The sequence below is a fragment of the Trichomonas vaginalis genome, chromosome IV (genome assembly GCF_026262505.1).
Source record: "Trichomonas vaginalis G3 chromosome IV, whole genome shotgun sequence".
NCBI lineage: Eukaryota > Parabasalia > Trichomonadida > Trichomonadidae > Trichomonas > Trichomonas vaginalis.
In genome coordinates, this window is record NC_067206.1 from 23,196,744 (window position 1) to 23,218,284 (window position 21,541).

Consider the following 21,541-nt stretch of genomic DNA (forward strand, 5'->3'; position numbering starts at 1 on the left):
AGTTTAACCTTCAATTGACTGATGGTAAACAAATTCCATGCATCTCTGTCGCCATTTCTGTTAATATTTTTGCTGTCATTCATATCATCCACTTCCCCATCCGTTAGCTTTTGAGGATATGTGTTAGAATAGCTGTTCTTAAATGAAGGCTTTTCACCTTTGAGAGCATAAACTCTATAACTTTCTGCATACTTTATGTTTGAACCTCCTGAGCCATCATTGACATAAATTTTTATAGGCTTCCACCCTTTGTTCATATTCCTGCTTCTTCCCTTAGCTCTTTTGTTCAGTAGTTCTACATCTTTATACACAGCTCCTGTCTCAGTGAATTCAACAATATTTTCATTCGTTAGCTTTACATTCAAACCCTTGTCGAGTATATTGTTCATTTCATACATATAAAAGGTTTTTATTCTATATGAAATGAGAAGCAAATCCATCTTAGCTGGTGCCGTTAATGTTCCAATTGAACCAACATCAAATGTTGACTCACGAACGACAAACAATATTGTCATAAAGAACTATAGTTCAGAGTGTTTGAAAGAAAAAGAACCAGAACTTAAGTCGGGAGGGCTCAAAGAGCCCATCTTGGCGCATGGCGCCGTGAATTTAAACTCAGCTTCAAACGCTAACGCTACATCAGATGTTAAGTTAGAGTATCCACCACTGGACCAAATTCTTTCAAGAGAAGCCAACGACAACCCTTACACAAATGTTCAAACAAATCCTTCAGATAACGTAGACCATTACCTTCTTCAGTTATACCAAACAATTTTACTCAAAGACGATAAGAAGCTTTTGACAAATCTTATAAGCAAGAACCAAATAATTCTAACAAAGGAGGACCTTGAAAATGTTATCTCACGAATAACAGGGAAACAATGTGTCATTGACTATCTCGACCCTGAAATCGAATGCTGTGGTCAAACTCCACTATTCATGAAAATAGGTAACATCCGCATCATTGAAACACCAGGAACTACAGGAGTTGAGTTTAAGTATAAATATTCGAACGAGTATACAAAACTATCTACTTACTATAAGCTTTGCTTGAAATATGTTTTAGTAAATTAAAGCAGTCAGGAGGGCTCTTTGAGCCCATCTTGGCGCTTTGCGCCGTCAGTCAAAAAAATTCAAGTTAGCAATTTGTAATATCTGTCCAAAACTTCTTCAACAGTATCGAACTCATCTTCATAATGCAAACCTAATCTTATTGACTTGGTGCAGTTTTCACTAACACAATATAGCGCTTTGCGCTCGGCGCCTTTGACGCCTTTTTCTGTTCTCTTGACTGGCATAACTAACTCATTTGTTTCATCAAACAGCAACAACCAAAGTTCATGACCTAATACATAACATTCATACTTTATATTTTTAGCTCTGAGTTCTCTTGTAAGCTGTTGCATTTAATATTTTCTAAAAAGTCAACTTCAACAGTCATTCGCACTGGTGCCTTCAGTTCTACAGGCTCTCCTTGAAAGTCAACAAGTCTGAATTGCATGTCTTTCAAATTATGAGGACTAATGCGAACCCATTTACCTAAATGAGTTGCTATGACAGGAACGTTTGGAATGAACATTGAATTGACTGCATAACAGAAGGATTTATATTCTACTGAACCTTTACTATTAACTCCTGAAATACCTGTGACATTAGCTATTTTTGACTCAACGTACAAACAATTACCATAACATACGTATGGAACAGATTTCATCTCAATCGTTTTGTCAACACTTTTCAAAGGAAATGTCATATGGTATGCTCCCAGAAGAAGTTGTACTCTATGACTCATTCTTGGTATCTTGAACTCTTTCTTGCTACTGAACTTCAATGTTCCCTCAGAAGAGAGTTCGACATCTATGTTGTCAATAGTTTCTTCATTTATGAGAGTATCTATGACTCCAGCAATTTTATCTATTCTGTACTCGGCTCTGTTAGGAAATGTTACAACACTTCTTTTGTCATCTATTTCAAACTCCATGAAATCTGTTTCATCTGTTATGACAAAAGTTGCGATAGTATTGAAGTCAACAACTCTGAAAGCAAGCGCTTCATTCTGAAGACCTAAGTTTGTTTGTAGCTTTACTGTCCCGTATTCGTTTGGGTCTGTACTTTGCAAATAGAACAACATTTTATTCTCATTAAAATATGACTATTGCTGCATATGCGTATGAAACAAATGAAGCAAGAAGAGCACATGAACTAGTAAACGAAAACTCAACTTTAACCATTGAAGGCAATGATTTAGTCATTGACGATGGAAAAACTAAAAAAGTCATTGATTTCGATACTTTTAACACTTATGACCCATTCATTACAACAAGCAAGGTTCCCATCATAAATGATGGAACGGTGCAATATATAAATTCTACAGTAGATGCCTCATTAGTGAAAGTATTAAATGTTCTCATTGAATTGTTAAAGAGCTTTCGATTTGACGACAACATTAAATGCCTAAAGAATTTAGTCATGAATGAGAAACAAATTCTCGGCGTTGCTTGGTAGCAGTAATGATGTACACCTTATGACATTAGAATATTATAACGAACATAAAGATGAACTGAAAGGAGAGAAGGGTGACACCGGACCTCAAGGACCACAAGGAATACAAGGAATACAAGGAATACAAGGAATACAAGGACCTCAAGGCGAAAACGGTTTGGATGGAAAGGATGGAAAGGATGGAAAAACTGCTAAATCATGGATATGGGACCTTATAAATACTGGTTTAACAGCTGCTTCATATGGAGTTCTTCAATACCAAATCGGAAAGATAGGGCGGTACTTGGTGAAGAAGTTTTAAATGACGTTAAAAATGCTTTGAACTTCATTTCAAATGGTTCGGATACTATTAAAACTTTATCTGGTTGGATGCAAGAAACAAGGAGTCAAATAGATACTGTAAGACGTATAGCAAACAATGCACGTACGGGATTGGATACTTTACGACAAGCACAAAATACACTAAAGGAAGCAAATGATATTCTTGGCTCAGTATCAGACATGCATGAAGATTGGCTTAAAGGTATTGACAAATCTTTAAAAAATCACAGTCAGTCTATTGCTGACTACAAGAAAAGTATAGATTTTTTACATAGTGCTATGGACGTACATGATGGAAGCATAAGGAACTTACTTAATGCTAACAATAACTTACCAGGAACTATTAAAGCATTTATAAAGTCCTTTGTAAAACCCGGTGCTCTAACATTTAGGTCTTTGAGAGCAAGAGCATTGAAGTCAAGAGATGCAGAAACTCCAACAGAACCTACAGAAGGAACTGAAACAACAGAAACTCCAAAAGAACCACCAAAACCAACAGCTAATGAAATATTGTTCGAATATTTTCCAAGGTACTCTGTTCTCATTGCATACATTCAAGAAATACTTAAGAAAGCAGACTTGACTTTAGGAGATGATGAAAGTTCTGTATATCTTTCGTTCCAGTTTCAAATAGCAGAACTTTTGAGACAGATATGCTTAATGTATGACAACATCTCTGATTTCACAAGATATGATGACGACCATGACCCCGAACATGGTGAAGAAGAAGTTTTACAAACATCCATTAAGACAGGAAAGGTTTTAACTCAAAGTCTCATTATTGACACCAAAGATGGCGAAGTGGACGTTCTTCAAGAGCTGAAGAAAAATACTTCTTCGGGAGGTGGTGGTAGGCATGAACTTGAAATAAATGAGATAGAAGAGAAATTAGCCGAAAAAGCAGATAAAGAACATAAACACAATATCTCCGATATAAATGAACTTCAAGCTACATTAAATAGTAAAGCGGACAAAAATGAACTTGACGCAATGAACAAAGTTTTGAAATCTCATAAACACAACATCTCCGATATAAATGAACTTCAAGCTACATTAAATAGTAAAGCGGACAAGAACCATGTTCATTATATAACTTCAGACGAACAGATTATAACGGACTACCATGGATATTTAACACGAAGTGATGAAGCGAAGACAAAAAATGTTAATGAAAGAAGATATAAATACATTCGTGCTAAAGGTTATGACATAAGCTGTACTGTACAGTATGATGTAGCTAAAGCACCAGAAGCATTTGGTTATACCGGTGAAATTTATGCCTCTACTTTCAATGTTAACGGTGTATTAGTTGAACCAAGATTTATGTTAAGAGTTAAGGCAAAAATAACGTTTGAAGATGCTATTAAAAGTAAAGCTGACAAAGTTGAACTCGAAGCAACGAACAAAGTTTTGAAATCTCATAAACACAACATCTCCGATATAAATGAACTTCAAGCTACATTAGACAGTAAAGCTGACAAGAACCATACACATAAATCCTTCACTACTGTTAGAGCAGACGACATAATATTGAACTTTGACCTTGGTTCAAGTGCACCATTAGAAAATCCAAGTACAAGCGTAAAAGATACTCTTAACAGTTTAGATAAGAGTTGCAGGAACATTGAAAGTCATGCCAGAAACTTTGAAGCACATGAACTACCAACAATGTTAGATAAGAAAGCAGACAAAACTTATGTGGATGCAGAACTAACAAAGAAATTTTCGAAACCAGATACAATGACATTTACAACAGAAATTATAAATGGTGAACCAGCAACTCCATTTGAATTTGTTAGAGGTCTTCAACCGATACTTTTGAATTTTTCTTGGATAATTCTATTGAACTAACATTACATTATAAAAGTGGAACAAATGCAACATTTCATCCGGGAGATACATTCCAAATGGTATTTAATGACATAAGTTCTTTAGAATATGTTTATAGAGTTATGAGCATATATGATTTAATATATCCTATAGGAGCTGTTTATACGTCTATGAATCCAATAAATCCAAACACTTTATTTGGTGGTAGATGGTATGAAATAGTTGACAGTTTTCCATTCTACACTAATACTCAGTCAATGAAGATGGGAGGTTCAAAGAAAATAGGTATTGAAAACCTTCCTTCACATATGCATAGGTTCAGTGGAAGAACATCTGTGGAAGGAAACCATTCACATTCAATAACAAAAAGAGGTTATACAAATCTTGCAGCGGGTTCGGATAGACAGGGAATGCATAGATATGATATCACAACTGACCCCAAAGATGTTAGCACAGGTATTTTCTGTGGAACTGCAGGAAATCATACACATGTTGTAGCTGGTATTACAGACCCAGCAGGTAATGGAAAAGATTATATGCCTCCTTATATAACAATGCACGCTTGGATACGAGTTGGTTAAAATCTTTAACTTTACATAAATGAGCTTGAAAGAAGTATTCGAACAACATCCATGGAGGTCATTTAAGAAATTCAATGAAGCTGCAAAGAGTTGGGGATTTACTAACAGAGCTGAAGTGAAAAGGTTCTTTGACAAAAATGTTGTACATCAAACAAAAATAAACCCTTACGACTACTTTTTACCAATTTACTCCAACACTCCTGACGCATACCAATTTGACACTCTCATTCAAAGCAGAAAAGGAGGACATAAACCATTCCTCATCTTCATAAATGTTAACACTCGTAAAGCATATGCATATCCAATGAAAAATAAAGGAACTCGTGAAGTGTTAAGAGTTTTACAAAAGTTTGTAGCAGAACATAACCCAAGTACTTTAACATCAGACCAAGACAGTGCATACCTCAGCAATGAAATCACAGAATTTCTCATTAAGCATAACATAACTCACTACACTACTGAAGACCATAACCATAACATACTCGGCATCATAAACCGCTTCATAAGAACGCTCAGAGATTTAAATCAAGAGCGAGACTTTACCGAAGAAACAATGAAACATTTTCTCGAAGTATATAATTCCTCAACACATTCTACAACAGGACATACACCAAATTCAATGACACAACAACAAGAAGAAAAGTATATACAAAAGAAACGAAGCCAAACACAAAATATCAGAAATTCAACACAATTTACCCTCATTCCTGGTACAAAAGTTCGTGTAGTTCTTGACGACAAACCGTTGACAAAGAAACGTTTAAGGTTAAGTAGAAACTATTATATCGTAGACTCTACACAAGGTAATGGATATCTTATAAAAGCTGCTGACGACTCCATAGCATTTTACCCTCGACATAAGTTAGTTGAAAGTAGTAATGGCAAACTTGCTGAAACCATTGACGAAGCAAAGCGAGGAGTGGTTATTGAAATACTTGGCTACAACATAAACGATGACACTTATAAAGTAAGATATGAAGGAGGTGTTGAAGATGTTATACCATCTAAGAACTTGAGAGAGTCAAAGCCAACACATCTGGGACCATTAGAGCGGGAGTACTGGAAAGACAAAAATATGCCAGAAAGAATAAGAAAATTCTTCTAAACTTTTTCATTAGATGTAAATCAGACATGAATGAGAACAGTCATGATATCATTAATGGTACCATTTATTTACACCAAAAAATAATGTTTATGTTAGAATGTTAGATCTAACACGTTTTCTAACCACTTTTCTAACATGGTCTAAAACTCTCGAAAATCATGAATTTTTGACATTTCCTTATGAAAGAAAAATAACGCTAATTTTTTTCTAAGAAAAATTTTTATCTTGTATGTAAAGATATGATTTCAACAATCGGCACAACAACAATTCAAACTACAGCACCAAACTCGTTAGTCATGAATCCAACATCTATGTTAGTAGAGATGAAAAGCTTCATTCCTTCTTCATATACTTTCGAAACAAAAATCCAGAAGATAAAGCAAGAACTTTTAACAAGTAATTTAGACTGTAGTGCGAAAGATGAAACAAATGAACAGTATCTTTATGAAATGCAGGACATTATTGACCATTTACCCAAATTGCCTGAAATCCAACAACAAAAACTAACTATTCCTGAATTCGACGAAATTGAAGTCAAAACAACTGACTCAGTAGAAATAAAGAAGTTCATACGTAAAGTAAATTATGAATTCCTTGGTTTTCATTGCAACCATAAAGTTATGGACAAAGATTGCGACATGGTTTATAAGAATGTTTCTGACATATATAAATCTGAAGAATTTAAGACCTACGATAACTTTGTTTCATTAGTTGCTGAATGTGTTTGGGAAATAAGAGATAAAGATAGAAGAGGCAAAGTATGGAACGAACAACTAAGACCCGCTATGTTTGAGATGAAGAGAGCAATTGACGCCTTAGTTGTTTTAGCAGGTCAAATTTCAATGTATAACGCAAAAATGAACCCGCAATGTTCAAAATGTAAGGCAGCGATGAGGAAATATAACTACTCCGTCAAAGAGATAGAAAGAATGAGAAACGACTATGCAGATTTAAAGAAAGAAGTAGAAAAGCCAGCAGAAGATAAAATGGACATGTTAGCATTTCTGAACAAAAATTATCCAACTGCTGACGATTTCCTTCTATCTGACGTCAAGAAGAAATATAAAGAAACCTTCGGCATTGTTAAAACATTCGATGTACTAAAAGAAGAAATAGAAGCTACAAAACTGTTTAAAGTCATGAACCATCGCAACATATACCATGTAAAACGCTTGTAAATAGTTATGTTAGAAAAGAGGTTAGAAAACGTGTTAGATCTAACATGCTAACATAAACATTATTTTTGCTGAATTCAGCACAAAATTCTGAGTAAAATGACATATGGCACGTGTCAAACCGTTGAGTTTTCACAAATTTTAAAAATTGCTGCGGAAAGTTCGTCAAAAAAGTGAAGGTTCCCGACGGTTTCAAACCGCCATACTTTACATGAAGATAGTTTACAATGTCAACTAAATATCATGTACGATAGAAACGGTTATGTAAAGTTTACATTTTGTAAAGTTTTGTCCTGATTCAAGACAAGTCTTGTATTTTTTCAGAACAAGTCTTGTATTTTTTCAGAACAAGTCTTGTATTTTTTCAAGACAAATCTTGTCCTGATTCAGAACAAGTCTTGCACTTTTTAGTCAGTTTTTCTTGTAAAGTTCTCAAATTTGAGAACAATTGTCCTGATTCAAGACAAGTCTTGTATTTTTTCAGAACAAGTCTTGTATTTTTTCAGAACAAGTCTTGTATTTTTTCAAGACAAATCTTGTCCTGATTCAGAACAAGTCTTGTATTTTTTCAGAACAAGTCTTGTATTTTTTCAAGACAAATCTTGTCCTGATTCAGAACAAGTCTTGCACTTTTTCAGGAAATCCTATCGTCTAACTTTACAAATGTCACTTTTTCAACATGATTGCATTTTGGTCGGGAAACAACTTTCTCTCAATTTTGTCACTTTTTTCTATCGTCGTGTTTTGTCACTTTTCCCTCAGGGTGTGTGTCAGAAAATATCCAAAATCTTTATAGCCTCGTATCTCCTTCAATTCTTGACGGCTTGACATGTATGACACACCATTCAATTCAGAATTATGTGCTGAATCTTATGACCTTCATTTGTTCGTGACTTCTTTTCACATATGTAACCCTGAATTTTTAACATTTCTTTAACACAGAAAAATAAAGTTAGTTTTATTTTTATTTATTTTTTTATTTTGTATGTAAGGACAGATATGTCAACAACAGAGAACACAACAACTGCTATCGTTCATGAAGCCATAAATGAAGAATACGAGTGGGTTCAGTTTAACAAACAACTCCGTCTCATTCGTTCGGTCAAAGACGATATGTACCAAATGCAAAGTATTTTGACAGCATGTTTTGCTCCAGACACTAAACACGCAGACGACTGGTTCAAAAACCAAAGCACACAAGAACTTTTGAGTGAAATTTCTCTAGACCGACTTTTTTCGGTCTTGCATAAAACACATGAAAATCGTAAAAATTTGCCAATAAATTTAAGAGGTTATTATGTTCATAGACTTTTAGTAAATGCAGTTGCAATGTGGGCTTCTCCTCGTTATGCATGGCATGTTTACAGACTTCTTGACGAAATTCATAGACAAGAACGTGGAGAGATGGAAAAGAAACTTCAAGCAAAAGATGAAGTCATTGAATCCAAAGACAAAAGCATACAGAAAAGAATACCACGTTCGGTACCAAAAGGAAAGGAAAAGAGTTATAAGTATATGATATATACTGAAGAGTTGGAGAAAGGAAGATAAGAGATATGGTTATGTTGCATTTAGTCAGAAGAAACAACAAAAGCTTTTATGACCTTGCTAAGATTTACAAATCTGACAGAAACTGGTTCTATCGTGAAAACTTACCGATTTCAATGACACCGAATGAGCAAATAAAGGAAATTGTCAAAAATACTCTTCCTCAAACACACTATGACATCAAAGGTTGCACAATACTTACATTCAAAGAAGACTTAACATTACTGAAGGAAAAAATAACAGAATATTTCGATAACTTCAAAGAGGAAGAATAAAAAAATCTAAGCTAATTTTATTTTTTTTATAAAATTTTATCTCATATGAAAGAACATGAATTTAGAATATTCGGAACTCATGACAGAAGAAGAGAACGAACAACATGTAAAAGATTATGCAAAATTTCTGAAGACATACAAAGCATTTAAACAATATCTAAATGCTTCTAAAGATTATGCAAAATTTCTGAAGGTATATAAAGCTTATGAAAAAGCGTATGAAAAGTTTATACATTGGGGAATTGTTGTAAAATATCGATATGAAGACTAACCAAAAATATATTTTTGCTTAAATGACGTCAGGGTCAATTTCTTCAACCATTTCACTTCCTTCGTCAATGTCAATAGAAGCTTCTTCAACCTTTGGTAAGAACTTTTGTATAACATCTTTGTTCGTTATTGTTTTCAGAGATGAAGAATAATATTTCACATTTGTTTCACCCTTCTTATATTCTTTCTGTTCGGAAAGATTCATAGCAATACTGAAGAAGTCAATGTTGGAGTTCTTTATATAGTATAATGAGTATCTTTGACATTCACGAAGAAACCCTTTTGTTTCAAAACTACTGCTAACTCTTGTGAAGTATAACGTTTGCGGTCAATGACAATAGCTAATGGTCTGACATACTGACCAAACTTAGATTCTTTCACAAACTTCTTGTTAAAGATAACATTGACGTTTGAAGCATTATTGAACTCATTCTTGATGACAGTAGCGAGAGCATTGTATGAAAAGAACTTGCAATCTTGCATGTGTTTCATTAAAATAAAAATATTAAATTATTTTGAAAAATAACTTAAAAAAATCTAATCTAAATTTTTTCAAAAAATATTTTTTATCCGATAGAAAAGATGACAGAAAAATTAACTTTTTACATAGCGCCAGACCCTTCTTGCCCACATCTTTTTAAGCCACAATATATAGTCATAGAACTAAATAGAGAAAGCGAAATTCTACAAATAGAAGAAAGCGAAATTCTACAAACAGAAGAAACATATAGAGACCTAGATAACGAAACTGGATATGCACTATTCTGGTTAGATTGTCCTTATGAAATGTATGAAAAAAAGGCTTTATATGAAGAATATAGAAAATATTGTCATGAAAACAATATAAGACCAAGCTCTAGAGAAAAATTCTATGCTGGTATAAAACATCTTTTCGAAGTTCGGAATGGCAAATATAGAAAGAAATAATTTTTCTAAGTTTATTTTTTCAAAAAATATTTTTTTTTTTCCTACTAAAGATGTATCGGAAGTTGTCTAAGTTAGAACACTCGGAAATAAAACAACTTCTTACAGAAGCTAATATAGATGTTGCAAAGCATTACACAACAAACAAAAAGGCACTCGCTGACATCCTCAATGACTATAATGGTGAAATAACTTATGATAGAATTCATGAGTTCATAAAGCCGCAACGCGGCGAGGACGAAGTCCATGCAAGAGCATTTCCTTTAAATGACGTTGCTATTGACTTATATCATAGACGTTCAATACCTCATGAAGTAAGAAGAGAAATGTTTGACATAACAAATGCAAACGTTGGTCATACTCGTAAAGCTCTTTCACATGACGTTCGTCAAGAGATGTTTGACATAACAAATGCAAACGTTGGTGAAACAAGAAGAGCTGTACCACATGAAGTAAGAAGAGAAATGTTTGACATAACAAATGCAAACGTTGGTGAAACACGAAAGAGAGATGACACACTGAAACAACAGAGAAGAGAGATGTTTAAAAGTGCTATAGAACAAGTTCGCAAAGCTAATAATGTCATTCGTTCCATTGACGACAAACCAAAAGAAGGTGAGAGATGGTTAAAGAAAGATGAAGAAAATAGGAAGAGGAATGTGAAGTCAGGCAATAGACTCATTGACTTTAACATCGAAGCTTTAGATGAACCAAACAGAGACTACTTACACAAACATTTCGGTAAGGTTTTCATGAGACTCTTAGAGAAAATTAAAATAAACTCCCAACAGAGATGGATGGTATGTTATAAACTTGGTGGAAAGTATGAATGTTCTACGTTAAACCTCAATAATATTGGAACATTACTACATCAGCTCTTGAAGGAGAACTTTATATCAGAGATAGAAGCAAATGCTGCAGGTATTGTTGAAATGCACTATGACTTCTTCTTGACAAACATAAAGAATCTTACCGAAATAAAGATGTATGATTTAACAGAATATGAAGGCTTAACGATGTCAGATGTAAAGAAAGGCAAACCAAAAAAGAGACCATATAGAGATGAAAGCACACTGACAAATGACCAGAAAGCCATTTTGGAAGCTCTTAAGCAAACAGGAAACCCAGCACTTATAGAAAGCTTTTGGAAAGATAATGGTGAAAAGAAGTTTTATAAGAAGAGAAGCGGTCAGTTCTGGAAGTATCTTTGCACATTACCTATAAATCTTGAACGCTACCAAATCTTCAATGAACTGAACAAAAGAACTGCAACACTTATGACAGAAGATAACTGCTTCGTTTATGCTTGCATTCAGGCTGGAGTAAATGAAGAAACTATTGACCACATGAGAGAAGTCATTCGTGTTAGAGACTTTCCTCAAAGTAAAGTACAAGAAATTTCTGACGCAACAGGTATAGCATTTAATGTTACCATTGGTTACTTCAATGACTCAAGACATAATGAAATAAAGAGATACATACCAAAAGAATGTGAAACTGTTCGAACTATTGACTTACTTCTTGTTGAAGACCACTACATGCTAAATGAAAGACTTCCAATGACAACATATTTCATTCGAAACTATATAGAAATCTTGAAGGAGTGTGGTGGAATGAACATTGAAAAACAGATGAAAATATATACAAAGAGAGAAGATAAATATGTAGTTCGCATGGATAGAACTACACCGCTATGGGATGTTATGAAAACATTGTGGGAGTGCAAATATTTTGAACCTATTTCTTATGGAGAACTTTTCACATATACGACTGACTTATATAAACAGAACCTTGCACCATTTAAAGATTTGACATATGCTCCAAAGTATTGTGTACAACTGAAGAAGAAAGCAGAGTCAAAAGAAGTAAATAAAGCTAAATGTAAGTTCATACCTGAGCACGTTTTCTTTGCTGACTTTGAGTGTAGTACGGATGGCTTTCATAAAGCTTTTAACATCTGTTATGACAGTGAAGATGGTTCAGTTAGTGAAAGTATTTGGGGTCAAAACTGTGCAACAGAATTTTTGGAAAGACTTCCTGACAAGAGTTTAATATATTTCCATAACCTCAGTTATGACATAAACTTCATCTTAAGACACATGACAGAAGTGAAAGGAACTCCCATCATTAAAGGTTCACGAACAATGCAAATAACTGGTTTATATAAAGGAAGGGCAATTATTATAAAAGACTCTTACAGTGTTATAAATAAGAAGCTTAAACTATTTCCTGCTATGTTTAACTTACAAACAGGACCGAAAGAAGTATTTCCATATAACTACTACAGCAGTGTTTTGTTAGCAAATGACAACAGAACTGGTGTCATTTCTGAAGCATGTAAGTTTATCCATGATGCAGATACATTTATGAAGAACATAGATTCCATCAAAGGTTGCAGAATAGATGAAAACCACTTCGACTTAGAAAAATATAGCACGTTTTACTGCAAACAAGATGTAAGAATTTTAAGAGAAGGTTTTGTAAAGTTCCGCAATGACTTATTGAAAGAGTTTGATTTAAACGTTTATGACTACGTTAGTATTTGTTCTATTGCTAACAAATTGTTTGAGAACAGAGTATACTTCCCGAATGGAAATCTTTATGACCTCTCAAATAAACCAAGAGAATTTATTTCGAGATGCATTCAAGGTGGAAGATGTATGTTGTCAGATAACATGAAACAAAAGAGCAAAAAGAAACTCATTGCTGACTTCGACACTGTTTCATTATATCCTTCAGCTATAGCAAGACTTTATACTTTAGAAGGTATTCCAAAAGTATTGAAGGAAGAAATGTTAAGCACAGAGTATCTCATGAGACATTTATTCGATGACGACCAAAAGGAACCCATTGGTGAAAAGTTTATGTCTGGCTTCTTTGTTCTCATTAAGATAACAGAGATTGGTATACCCAGACACTTTCATTTAATAGTTTGCGACCCTGAACTAAATCCAGAACTTAACGTTCCAAGAAGTTCAAACACTTGCTGTCTCATGTATGTTGACCATATAACATTACAAGACCTCATAAAATATCAAGGTGTCAAATGTGAAGTGTTGCAAGGATACTATTACGATGGAAACAGAGATATGAGAATAAGAGATGAAGTAAAGAAGTTGTTTGAGTTAAGGTTAAAGTATAAGAAAGAAGAAAACCCCTTACAAGAAATTATAAAACTCATTCTGAACAGCATTTATGGCAAAACTATTCTATCTCCTATTGAGTCAAAAATAACCATAGTAGATGACAAAGATGCTATAAGATATGCTATAAGAAATTACAACCATATAGTGAAGTTCGAAGGTTTGGATGGTTCAGATAAAACTATTTTCAAGCTAACGAAAAGCATTTGCAGACACTTTAACTTCTGTCCACTTGGTGTTAATATTCTGTCTATGTCAAAACGTATTATGAATGAAGTATTCTGTACTGCAGAGGACATGGGACTTCAAATCTTTTACCAGGATACCGACAGTATGCACTTATATAATGAAGACATCCCAAAGCTTGCAGCAGAGTTTAAGAAGAGATATGGTCGCGAACTTATAGGAAAGAACCTTGGTCAATTTCATAGCGACTTTGCAGAAATAACACCTGGAAAACAAAGTTTAGCTTATAAAAGTATTTTCTGTGGAAAGAAGACCTACATAGACTTACTCACTAACGATTTAAATGAAGTTGCATTTCACTGCAGAATGAAAGGCGTGAAGCAAGATGTTATTGCTTTAACCGCTAATGAAATGTTTCCTGAAGCTATACAATGCTATTACAATGAAGATAAGAACATTCACATACCTGTTGGAACATATGACAAAGACTCTGAGTTCAGTTTAATGAAACTTTACAAAGCACTTCATGATGGTCAAGAGATTGCATTCGACTTATGTAAGTCATGTCAACCTTGCTTTGCTGAAAAGTTCAACTTTTCAATAACGACTAAAACAAGCTTTATTCGTAAGTTGAAGTTCTGAGGTCATTTATTTTTGTCAGCAATGAGGTCATTCGTGATAAAAATAAAGCTAGCGTAGATTTTACAATACTGCGATGGTAGAGTTTAAGAGTTGTGCTTCAATGTAGAGACAGTCCTTCCCATCTGGAGGCAAGAACACTGGACATTTATGGTCATGAGTGGAGTACATGTCTATCCAAAACTCACGATTGAAGCCAGTTAATTTATAGTATTTAGGGTTAGGAAGTGGTGAAGTTCTTGTATGACCAATGAACTCATTTTCAACGCCTTTGGCTATATTAGAGTAAAGTATTGCTTGCTTTCTATCCCAAATGCCAGGTGTTACAATCTTTGAAAATTCATTTTTCCTCGGAAGCATTGCATCATAATTGAAAACATTCTTAAAATCATCACTTGGTTCGGAGATTTGAAATCTTATACGTAATGGATTTTCTTTCTTTTTAGCGACTTCATTGAATGGTGAGAATACAATGAATTGACAGTCATGAGTTCCATCTTCATTTTCATTAAATTCATAATGAAAGTCTATAAGTTGTGGCTGACTACCTTCTTCTTTCAGTTGTGCAAGAAACTCACGTAAAGGCTGTAAAGTTTGTACTTCAATGTTGAACTTTTTCTCGAACATCTCATTAAATGAAATCATACATTGTTGCAATGTTGTATCGTCTTTAAAGTATTTGTATATGTGAATGTTTTGGGCGCTTAAAGACTGTTCGTCATTTTCTATCTCGACTTGAAGTATAAAGTCAACCTTTCTGAAAGCACGTGTTATATACATAGATGTTATGCCAATGTACTTCTCTTCATTTATGTTCACAATCCAGTCTGTTGGAAACTTAAACGTTACTCTGTTCCCCTTTATTTTGACGTCAGGGTTTTCACTACTGAACGCAACAGTTAAAGGTATTTGTCTATACATTTAATTCGGATAAAAATAAACCATTTACTCTTTCTTTGCTTCAGCTTCTTTAGCTTTTGCTTCTTCTCTAGCTTTTTTCGCCAGCAAACGTGGGTTCTTCTGTCTTCCAGCAGCTAATGCAGCTAGTTGTTTTTCACTAAGTTTTCTCTTTGGTCTCTCTGGCTTTTGTTCTTGTTTTTGTTCCTTCAGTTCGGATAAAATTTGCTCGCGAATTTCTTTCTTCAATGCTTCAACATCTATGACACCTTGGGTCTTGTCCGTAGGGCTTGTCTGAGTCATTTGACTGCAGATAAAAAACTAAATTAAAACTTTAACCGATGTAAAATGAGCTTGTCAAAATCAGAGCGAGAGTCTATTATATTAAATGACGCAAGAGGAATACAACATCCTTTCTATTACGTAAGTCAGAGTAAAGATGGTAAAATATACGTAAGAAAAAGAAAGGTACCATTAGCGAATGCAGAGAGCGACAACATTAAGGTGCATGGCAAGGGTGAAGTCCACGAAGCCCATATAAAACCTTCTGTTCAAACTGAAAAGTCAATAGAACCAGAAGAAAAGAAGCCAGATGTACTTTCAATAACGAACCAAGAGCTTATTGCAAAGTTCGTGAATTTCATTGAAAAACAAACCGAGTCAAAGAACCCTGACCCGCCAGTGAAAGAAGTTGAGACAAAAGAGAATGTACAGTTCATTGAAAATGTCAAGAAACAACTTCCACCACGAATACCAAGAAGAAGAGTGAGAATAATGAAGTAAATAGATATTTTTATCTGAAGTAAATACATGCAGAACGAACAGCTAAACGAATTTACTCCAGCAGAGCATATTCATCAGATTCGCTCATATTTCGATATCATAGACAATGCAGTTCAAATTGGTGACACTAATAGAAAATATTCTGACGCAAAGATTCCATCACAACCTGGAACTGCTAAAGATAACACATGGGTAACATTCAATCTCTCACCTCCTGGTGAAAATATGTTGGACCTTTACAATACATTCATTACGTATAAAATGGAAGGTCAATTTATTGCAGATAAAGAAATTGGTTCAGGTTCCAATAAAACAAACCCACCAGGATTTTGGATTGGTTTCGATGACGCTTTCTATGCAGTTGCTGGATATCAAATCCTTGCAAATGGTCGTATCGTATATTCTCAAGACAACGCAAGAGAAGAAGCATATATAACTTCAAACTCACAAACTACCGAACAAATAAAGAAAGTAGATGTTTTCTCAAAGACTCGACATGAAGATGTATGGAGTCATTCGGGAACATGCAGAACAGGACAAATTGTTAGTGGTCCAATTACAGCAGGAAAATCATTTGATTTTAAGCTTCGTTTAAGAATTCCTGTTAGAAGATTCCTTCCATTAGAAGCTATTCGATTTATTCCAGCTTTTGCAGGAAACATTCAGCTTAAAGTAAAGTTCAGTAGCGACGCCTTACAATGCACATCTATATCTGTAAATGATATCATTGCTTTCAATCCAACTCTTAAAGTTGCATTTGCTTCAGATTCAAATCCACCGACAAATAAATTTGTTCCATGGAATGAACCATTCACTATGATAACGAAGGCAATAGAAGCTAGTGGAACAGTTACTATTACAACTGTAACCCAGCAACTATTTCGAACAAAGATGGATTTTAATGAATGTTTCATTCATCCAAAGTCATTCTCTTTAGACCCTAACATTTATACAGAACTTGTAGAACATTATACAAACGAGGCTTTATGTTTTCCTGTTAAAGTTATGGATTGGATTCCTATGGACGGTTCATTCTCAAAGAATACAGATAGTTCAAGTGCAACATTTACAGCAGCTTATACGCCTATTAATGTTAAAAGTATTTGGGCACTATTTAGAAAGAAAGACAACTATTATGTTAATTTTGAGAACCCTAAGTTTAAATATCTTCAGCTTTCCATGGGAGCTTATGGAAATATGCCTGCAGAACCTGAAAAATCATATGGACCTGTATTTTATGAAATGGTTGCGAACGCTTGCAATACAAACAATGATATGATAGGATTTAATGAAGATGTTATGAGGTCATTGGTGGATGATGGTAGTGTGGAACATAAATGGGATAGCTATGACAACACACATTTCTTATGTGGTTTTCCAACAGAAGTGGACTTTTGCTTCCAGCAAGGTCAAACATCTACTGCTCCAATAACATACAAATTGTCTGTTAAAGGACCTATTGAACTAGCAACTGAAAATGTACCAAAGCCACTTATTGGATTTATGAGGGATTGTTGCTTTGCAATACAAGTAAGACAGTCAGGCATACCAATAATAAGACTTGACGACTATAACTTAGCAACTGACGACAGTGAGGAATAAAGGATGAACGTTTATTTTTAAAGCTTATAAATGAGTTCTTCATCAAGCTCTCGTGAACCTTCACCATCTATGAAACAAACTTTACCAAACGATTATGGAGCACCTATTGAATATTTCTTACGAGCTGCACAATGGCAAAGAGCAGTTTCACCAAGGTTAGGTGTTCCACCAGCTCCTGTCAAAAATAGCATTTGGTCAAGTCCTTATATAAGATATGGTCTCCCACTAGGTTTGCTAGCTACAGCAGGAGCAGTTATGATGTTGAAAAGAAATAAAAGTAAAAGCTGAACAAAGTTGAAAACTCGAAAGCAACGACAAAGTTTTGGAAATTCATAAACACAACATTTCTCCGATATAAAATGGAAACTTTCAAAAGCTTTACATTAGGACAAGTTAAAGCTGACAAGGGAACCCATACACAATAAATCTTCACTACTGTTAGGAGGCAGAACGAACATAATTATTGAAAACTTGACCTTGGTTCAAGTTGACCATATAAAATCCAAAGTTACAAGCGTAAAAGATTAACTAATTTAGAGAAAAGGAGTTGCAGAGGAACATTGAAAGTCATGCAGAACTTTTGAAGCACATTTTAGAACTACTTACAAACAATGTTAGTTAAGAAAAGCAGGTCGAAAAAAACTTAATGGTGGATGCAGAAACTAACAAAGAAATTTTTCGAAAAACAGAATACAAATGACATTTACAAACAGAAATTATAAAGGTGGGGACCGCATCATTTGAATTTTGTTAGAAGGTCTTCAAACGGATTACTTTTGAATTTTTTCTTATAATCTATTGGAACTAACATTACGATTATAAAAAGGTTGGGAACAAAGTGCACATATTTCATCCGGAGAGATAACATTCCAAAATGGTATTTAAGACATAGAGTTCTTTAGAAATTTGTTTATTAGAGTTATGACATATATGATTTAAATATATCCTATAGAGAGTGCTGTTTATACGTCTATGAATCCAATAAATCAAACACTTTATGTTGGGTGGTAGATGGGTATTTGAAATAGTTGACAGTTTTTCCTGTCTACACTAATAACTCAGTCAATGTGAAGATTGGGAAGGTTCAAAGAAAATAAGGTATTGAAAAAACTTCTTTCAACATATGCATAGTGTTCAGTGGATAAGAACAATCTGTGGAAGGGAAACCATTCACCATTCAATTAACAAAAAGAAAGGTTATCAAATCCTTTGCAAGCGGGTCGATAGGACAGGGAATGCATAGATTATTTGAATATCACAAACTGACCCCAACAGATGTTACACAGGTATTTTTCTGTGGAACTGCAGGACAATACTATAACACATGTTGTAGGGCTGGTATTACAGACCACAGCAGGTAATGGAAAAAGATTATATGTGCCTTTCTTTATATAACAATGCAACGCTTGGATACGAGTTGGTTAAATCTTTAACTTACATAAAATGAGCTTTGGAAAGAAGATTCGACAAACATTCCATGGAGGTCATTAAAGAAATGCAAGGTGAAGGGCGCAAAAAGAGTTGGGGATTTACTAAAAAGAAGCTGAAGTGAAAAAGGTTCTTGACAAAAAATGTTGTGTACATCAAACAAAAAAAACCTTCGGCGACTACTTTTTACCCAAATTCTATCCAACATCCTGCGCATTTACAAATTTGACCATCCTCATTCAAAAGCAAGAAAAGGAGGACATAAAACCATTTTCCTTCATCTTCATTAAATGTTAAAACTCGTAAAAAGGCTATGCATATCGCGTTGTGTGGTTTTGGTGATGGGTGTGCTGGAGTAAAAAGGATAAAGACTCGTGAAAGTGTTAAGAGTTTTACAAAAAAGGTTTGTAGGCAGAAACATAACCCAGTACTTTAAAATCAGACAAGACAGTGCAATACCTGCAAGCAATGAATCACAGAAATTTCTCAATTTAAGGCATTTTAACATAATACACATACAAGACCTAACCACTACTAATACTCGCATATTAACCCGAAAAATTGGCATCATAAGGGTTTCAGAGAACGCTCAGAGAAGATGTTAAATCAAGAAGGCGGAGGACTTTACCAAGAAAGAAAAATGAAAACATTTTTCTCGGAAAGTAATATAATTCTCAAACACAATTCTACAACAGGGAATACACCAAATCAATTCGACACAACACAAGAGAAAAGTATATAAAAAGGGAAAACGAAGCAAACACAAAATATCAGAAATTAAACAACCCACATTTACCCTCATTCCTGGTTACAAAATTCTGTAGTTCTTTGACGAACAAACGGTTGACAAGAAACGTTTAAGGTTAAGTAGAAAACCTATGTATATCGTAGGGCATCGTGGTCGTAGACATCACAAGGTAATGGATATTTCTTATTTAAAAGCTGCTGACTGGTACTCCATAGGCATTGTTTACCCTCGATCATTAAGGTTAGTTGTGGAAAGTAGTAATTGCAATAACTTGCTGAAAAACCATTGACTGAAGCATAAGCGAGGAGTGTTATTGAAATACTTGGCTACCAGAACATAAACGATTTGACAGCTTATAAAGTAAGGATATGAAGGAGTGTTGAGGGATGTTTATTGTGTGTAATAGTACCAGCTAAGTTAACTTGAGAGAGTCAAAGCCAATCAATCTGGGACTAACTTAGAGCGGGAGTACTGGGAAAGACAAAGAAATATGCCTAGGAAAGAATAGAAAGATTCTTTAAAACTTTTTCATTAAGATGTAAAATCAGAACATGAATGAGAACAGTCATGATATCATTAATGGTAACCATTTATTTACACCAAAAATAATGTTTATGTTAGAATGTTAGATCTAACACGTTTTCTAACCACTTTTCTAACATTGGTTCTAAAAAAAACTCTCGAAATCATGAATTTTTTGACATTTCCTTATGAAAGAAAAATAACGCTAATTTTTTTCTAAGAAAAATTTATTCTTTGTATGTAAAGATATTGATTTCAACAATCGGCACAACAAACAAATTCAAACTACAGCACCAAACTCGGTTAGTTTCCATGAATCCAACATCTAATGTTAGTTAGAGAGATGAATAAGCTCATTCCTTCTTCATATAACTTTCGAAACAAAAATCCAGAAGATAAAGCAAGAACTTTTAACAAGTAATTTAGACTGTAGTGCCGAAAGATGAACAAAATGAACAGTATCTTTATGAAATGCAGGACATTATTGACCATTTACCCAATTGCCTGAAATCCAACAACAAACACTAAACTATTCCTGAATTCGACGAAAGTTGAAGTTCAAAACAAAACTGACTTCAGTTAGAAATAAAGAAGTTCATACGTAAAGTAAATTATGAATTCCTTGGTTTTTCATTGCAACCATAAAGTTATGGCACAAAGATTGCGACATGGTTATAGGATTGTTTTCTGAACATATATACAATCGAAAGAATTTAAGACCTACGATAACTTTTGTTTCATTAGTTGCTGAATGTTGGTTTGGGAAATAAGAGATAAAGATAGAAAGAGGCAAAGTATGGAACGAACAAATAAGACCCGCTATGTTGTTTGAGATGAGAGGAGCAATTGACGCCTTAGTTGTTTTAGCAGGTCAAAATTTCAATGTATAACGGCAAAAATGAACCCGCAATGTTTCAAAATGTAAGCAGCGATGAGGAATATAACTACTCCGGTCAAAGAGATATGAAAGAATGAGAAAAACGGGGACTATGCAGATTTAGAAAAGAAGTAGAAAAGCAGCAGAAGATAAAACATGGACATGTTGCATTTTCTGAACAAAAA

General features: G+C 34.2%; 4 protein-coding genes and 4 pseudogenes across 8 annotated transcripts, besides 1 other annotated feature; 6 read left to right on the forward strand and 2 right to left on the reverse strand.

Moving 5' to 3' along the window:
• Positions 1-21,541: part of a mobile genetic element that runs on past both edges of the window.
• Positions 424-1,074, forward strand: TVAGG3_0152720 (uncharacterized protein; the record flags this gene model as incomplete). Its single annotated transcript, XM_051224721.1, has 1 exon — positions 424-1,074. One exon carries the CDS (start codon positions 424-426, stop codon positions 1,072-1,074), a length of 651 nt encoding a protein of 216 aa, XP_051109707.1.
• On the forward strand, positions 2,474-4,674 carry TVAGG3_0152730 (annotated as a pseudogene). Its single transcript has one exon. A coding segment is annotated over exon 1 (2,201 nt).
• Positions 6,579-7,517, forward strand: TVAGG3_0152740 (organellar and viral DNA polymerase type B; the record flags this gene model as incomplete). Its single annotated transcript, XM_051224722.1, has 1 exon — positions 6,579-7,517. One exon carries the CDS (start codon positions 6,579-6,581, stop codon positions 7,515-7,517), a length of 939 nt encoding a protein of 312 aa, XP_051109708.1.
• Positions 8,833-9,337, forward strand: TVAGG3_0152750 (annotated as a pseudogene). Its single transcript has one exon. A coding segment is annotated over exon 1 (505 nt).
• Positions 9,627-10,099, reverse strand: TVAGG3_0152760 (annotated as a pseudogene). Its single transcript has one exon. A coding segment is annotated over exon 1 (473 nt).
• On the reverse strand, positions 14,563-15,699 carry TVAGG3_0152770 (annotated as a pseudogene). The gene has a single exon. A coding segment is annotated over exon 1 (1,137 nt).
• On the forward strand, positions 15,745-16,179 carry TVAGG3_0152780 (uncharacterized protein; the record flags this gene model as incomplete). Its single annotated transcript, XM_051224723.1, has 1 exon — positions 15,745-16,179. The coding sequence occupies one exon, from the start codon at positions 15,745-15,747 to the stop codon at positions 16,177-16,179; it is 435 nt and encodes a 144-aa protein (XP_051109709.1).
• On the forward strand, positions 16,207-17,781 carry TVAGG3_0152790 (uncharacterized protein; the record flags this gene model as incomplete). Its single annotated transcript, XM_051224724.1, has 1 exon — positions 16,207-17,781. The coding sequence occupies one exon, from the start codon at positions 16,207-16,209 to the stop codon at positions 17,779-17,781; it is 1,575 nt and encodes a 524-aa protein (XP_051109710.1).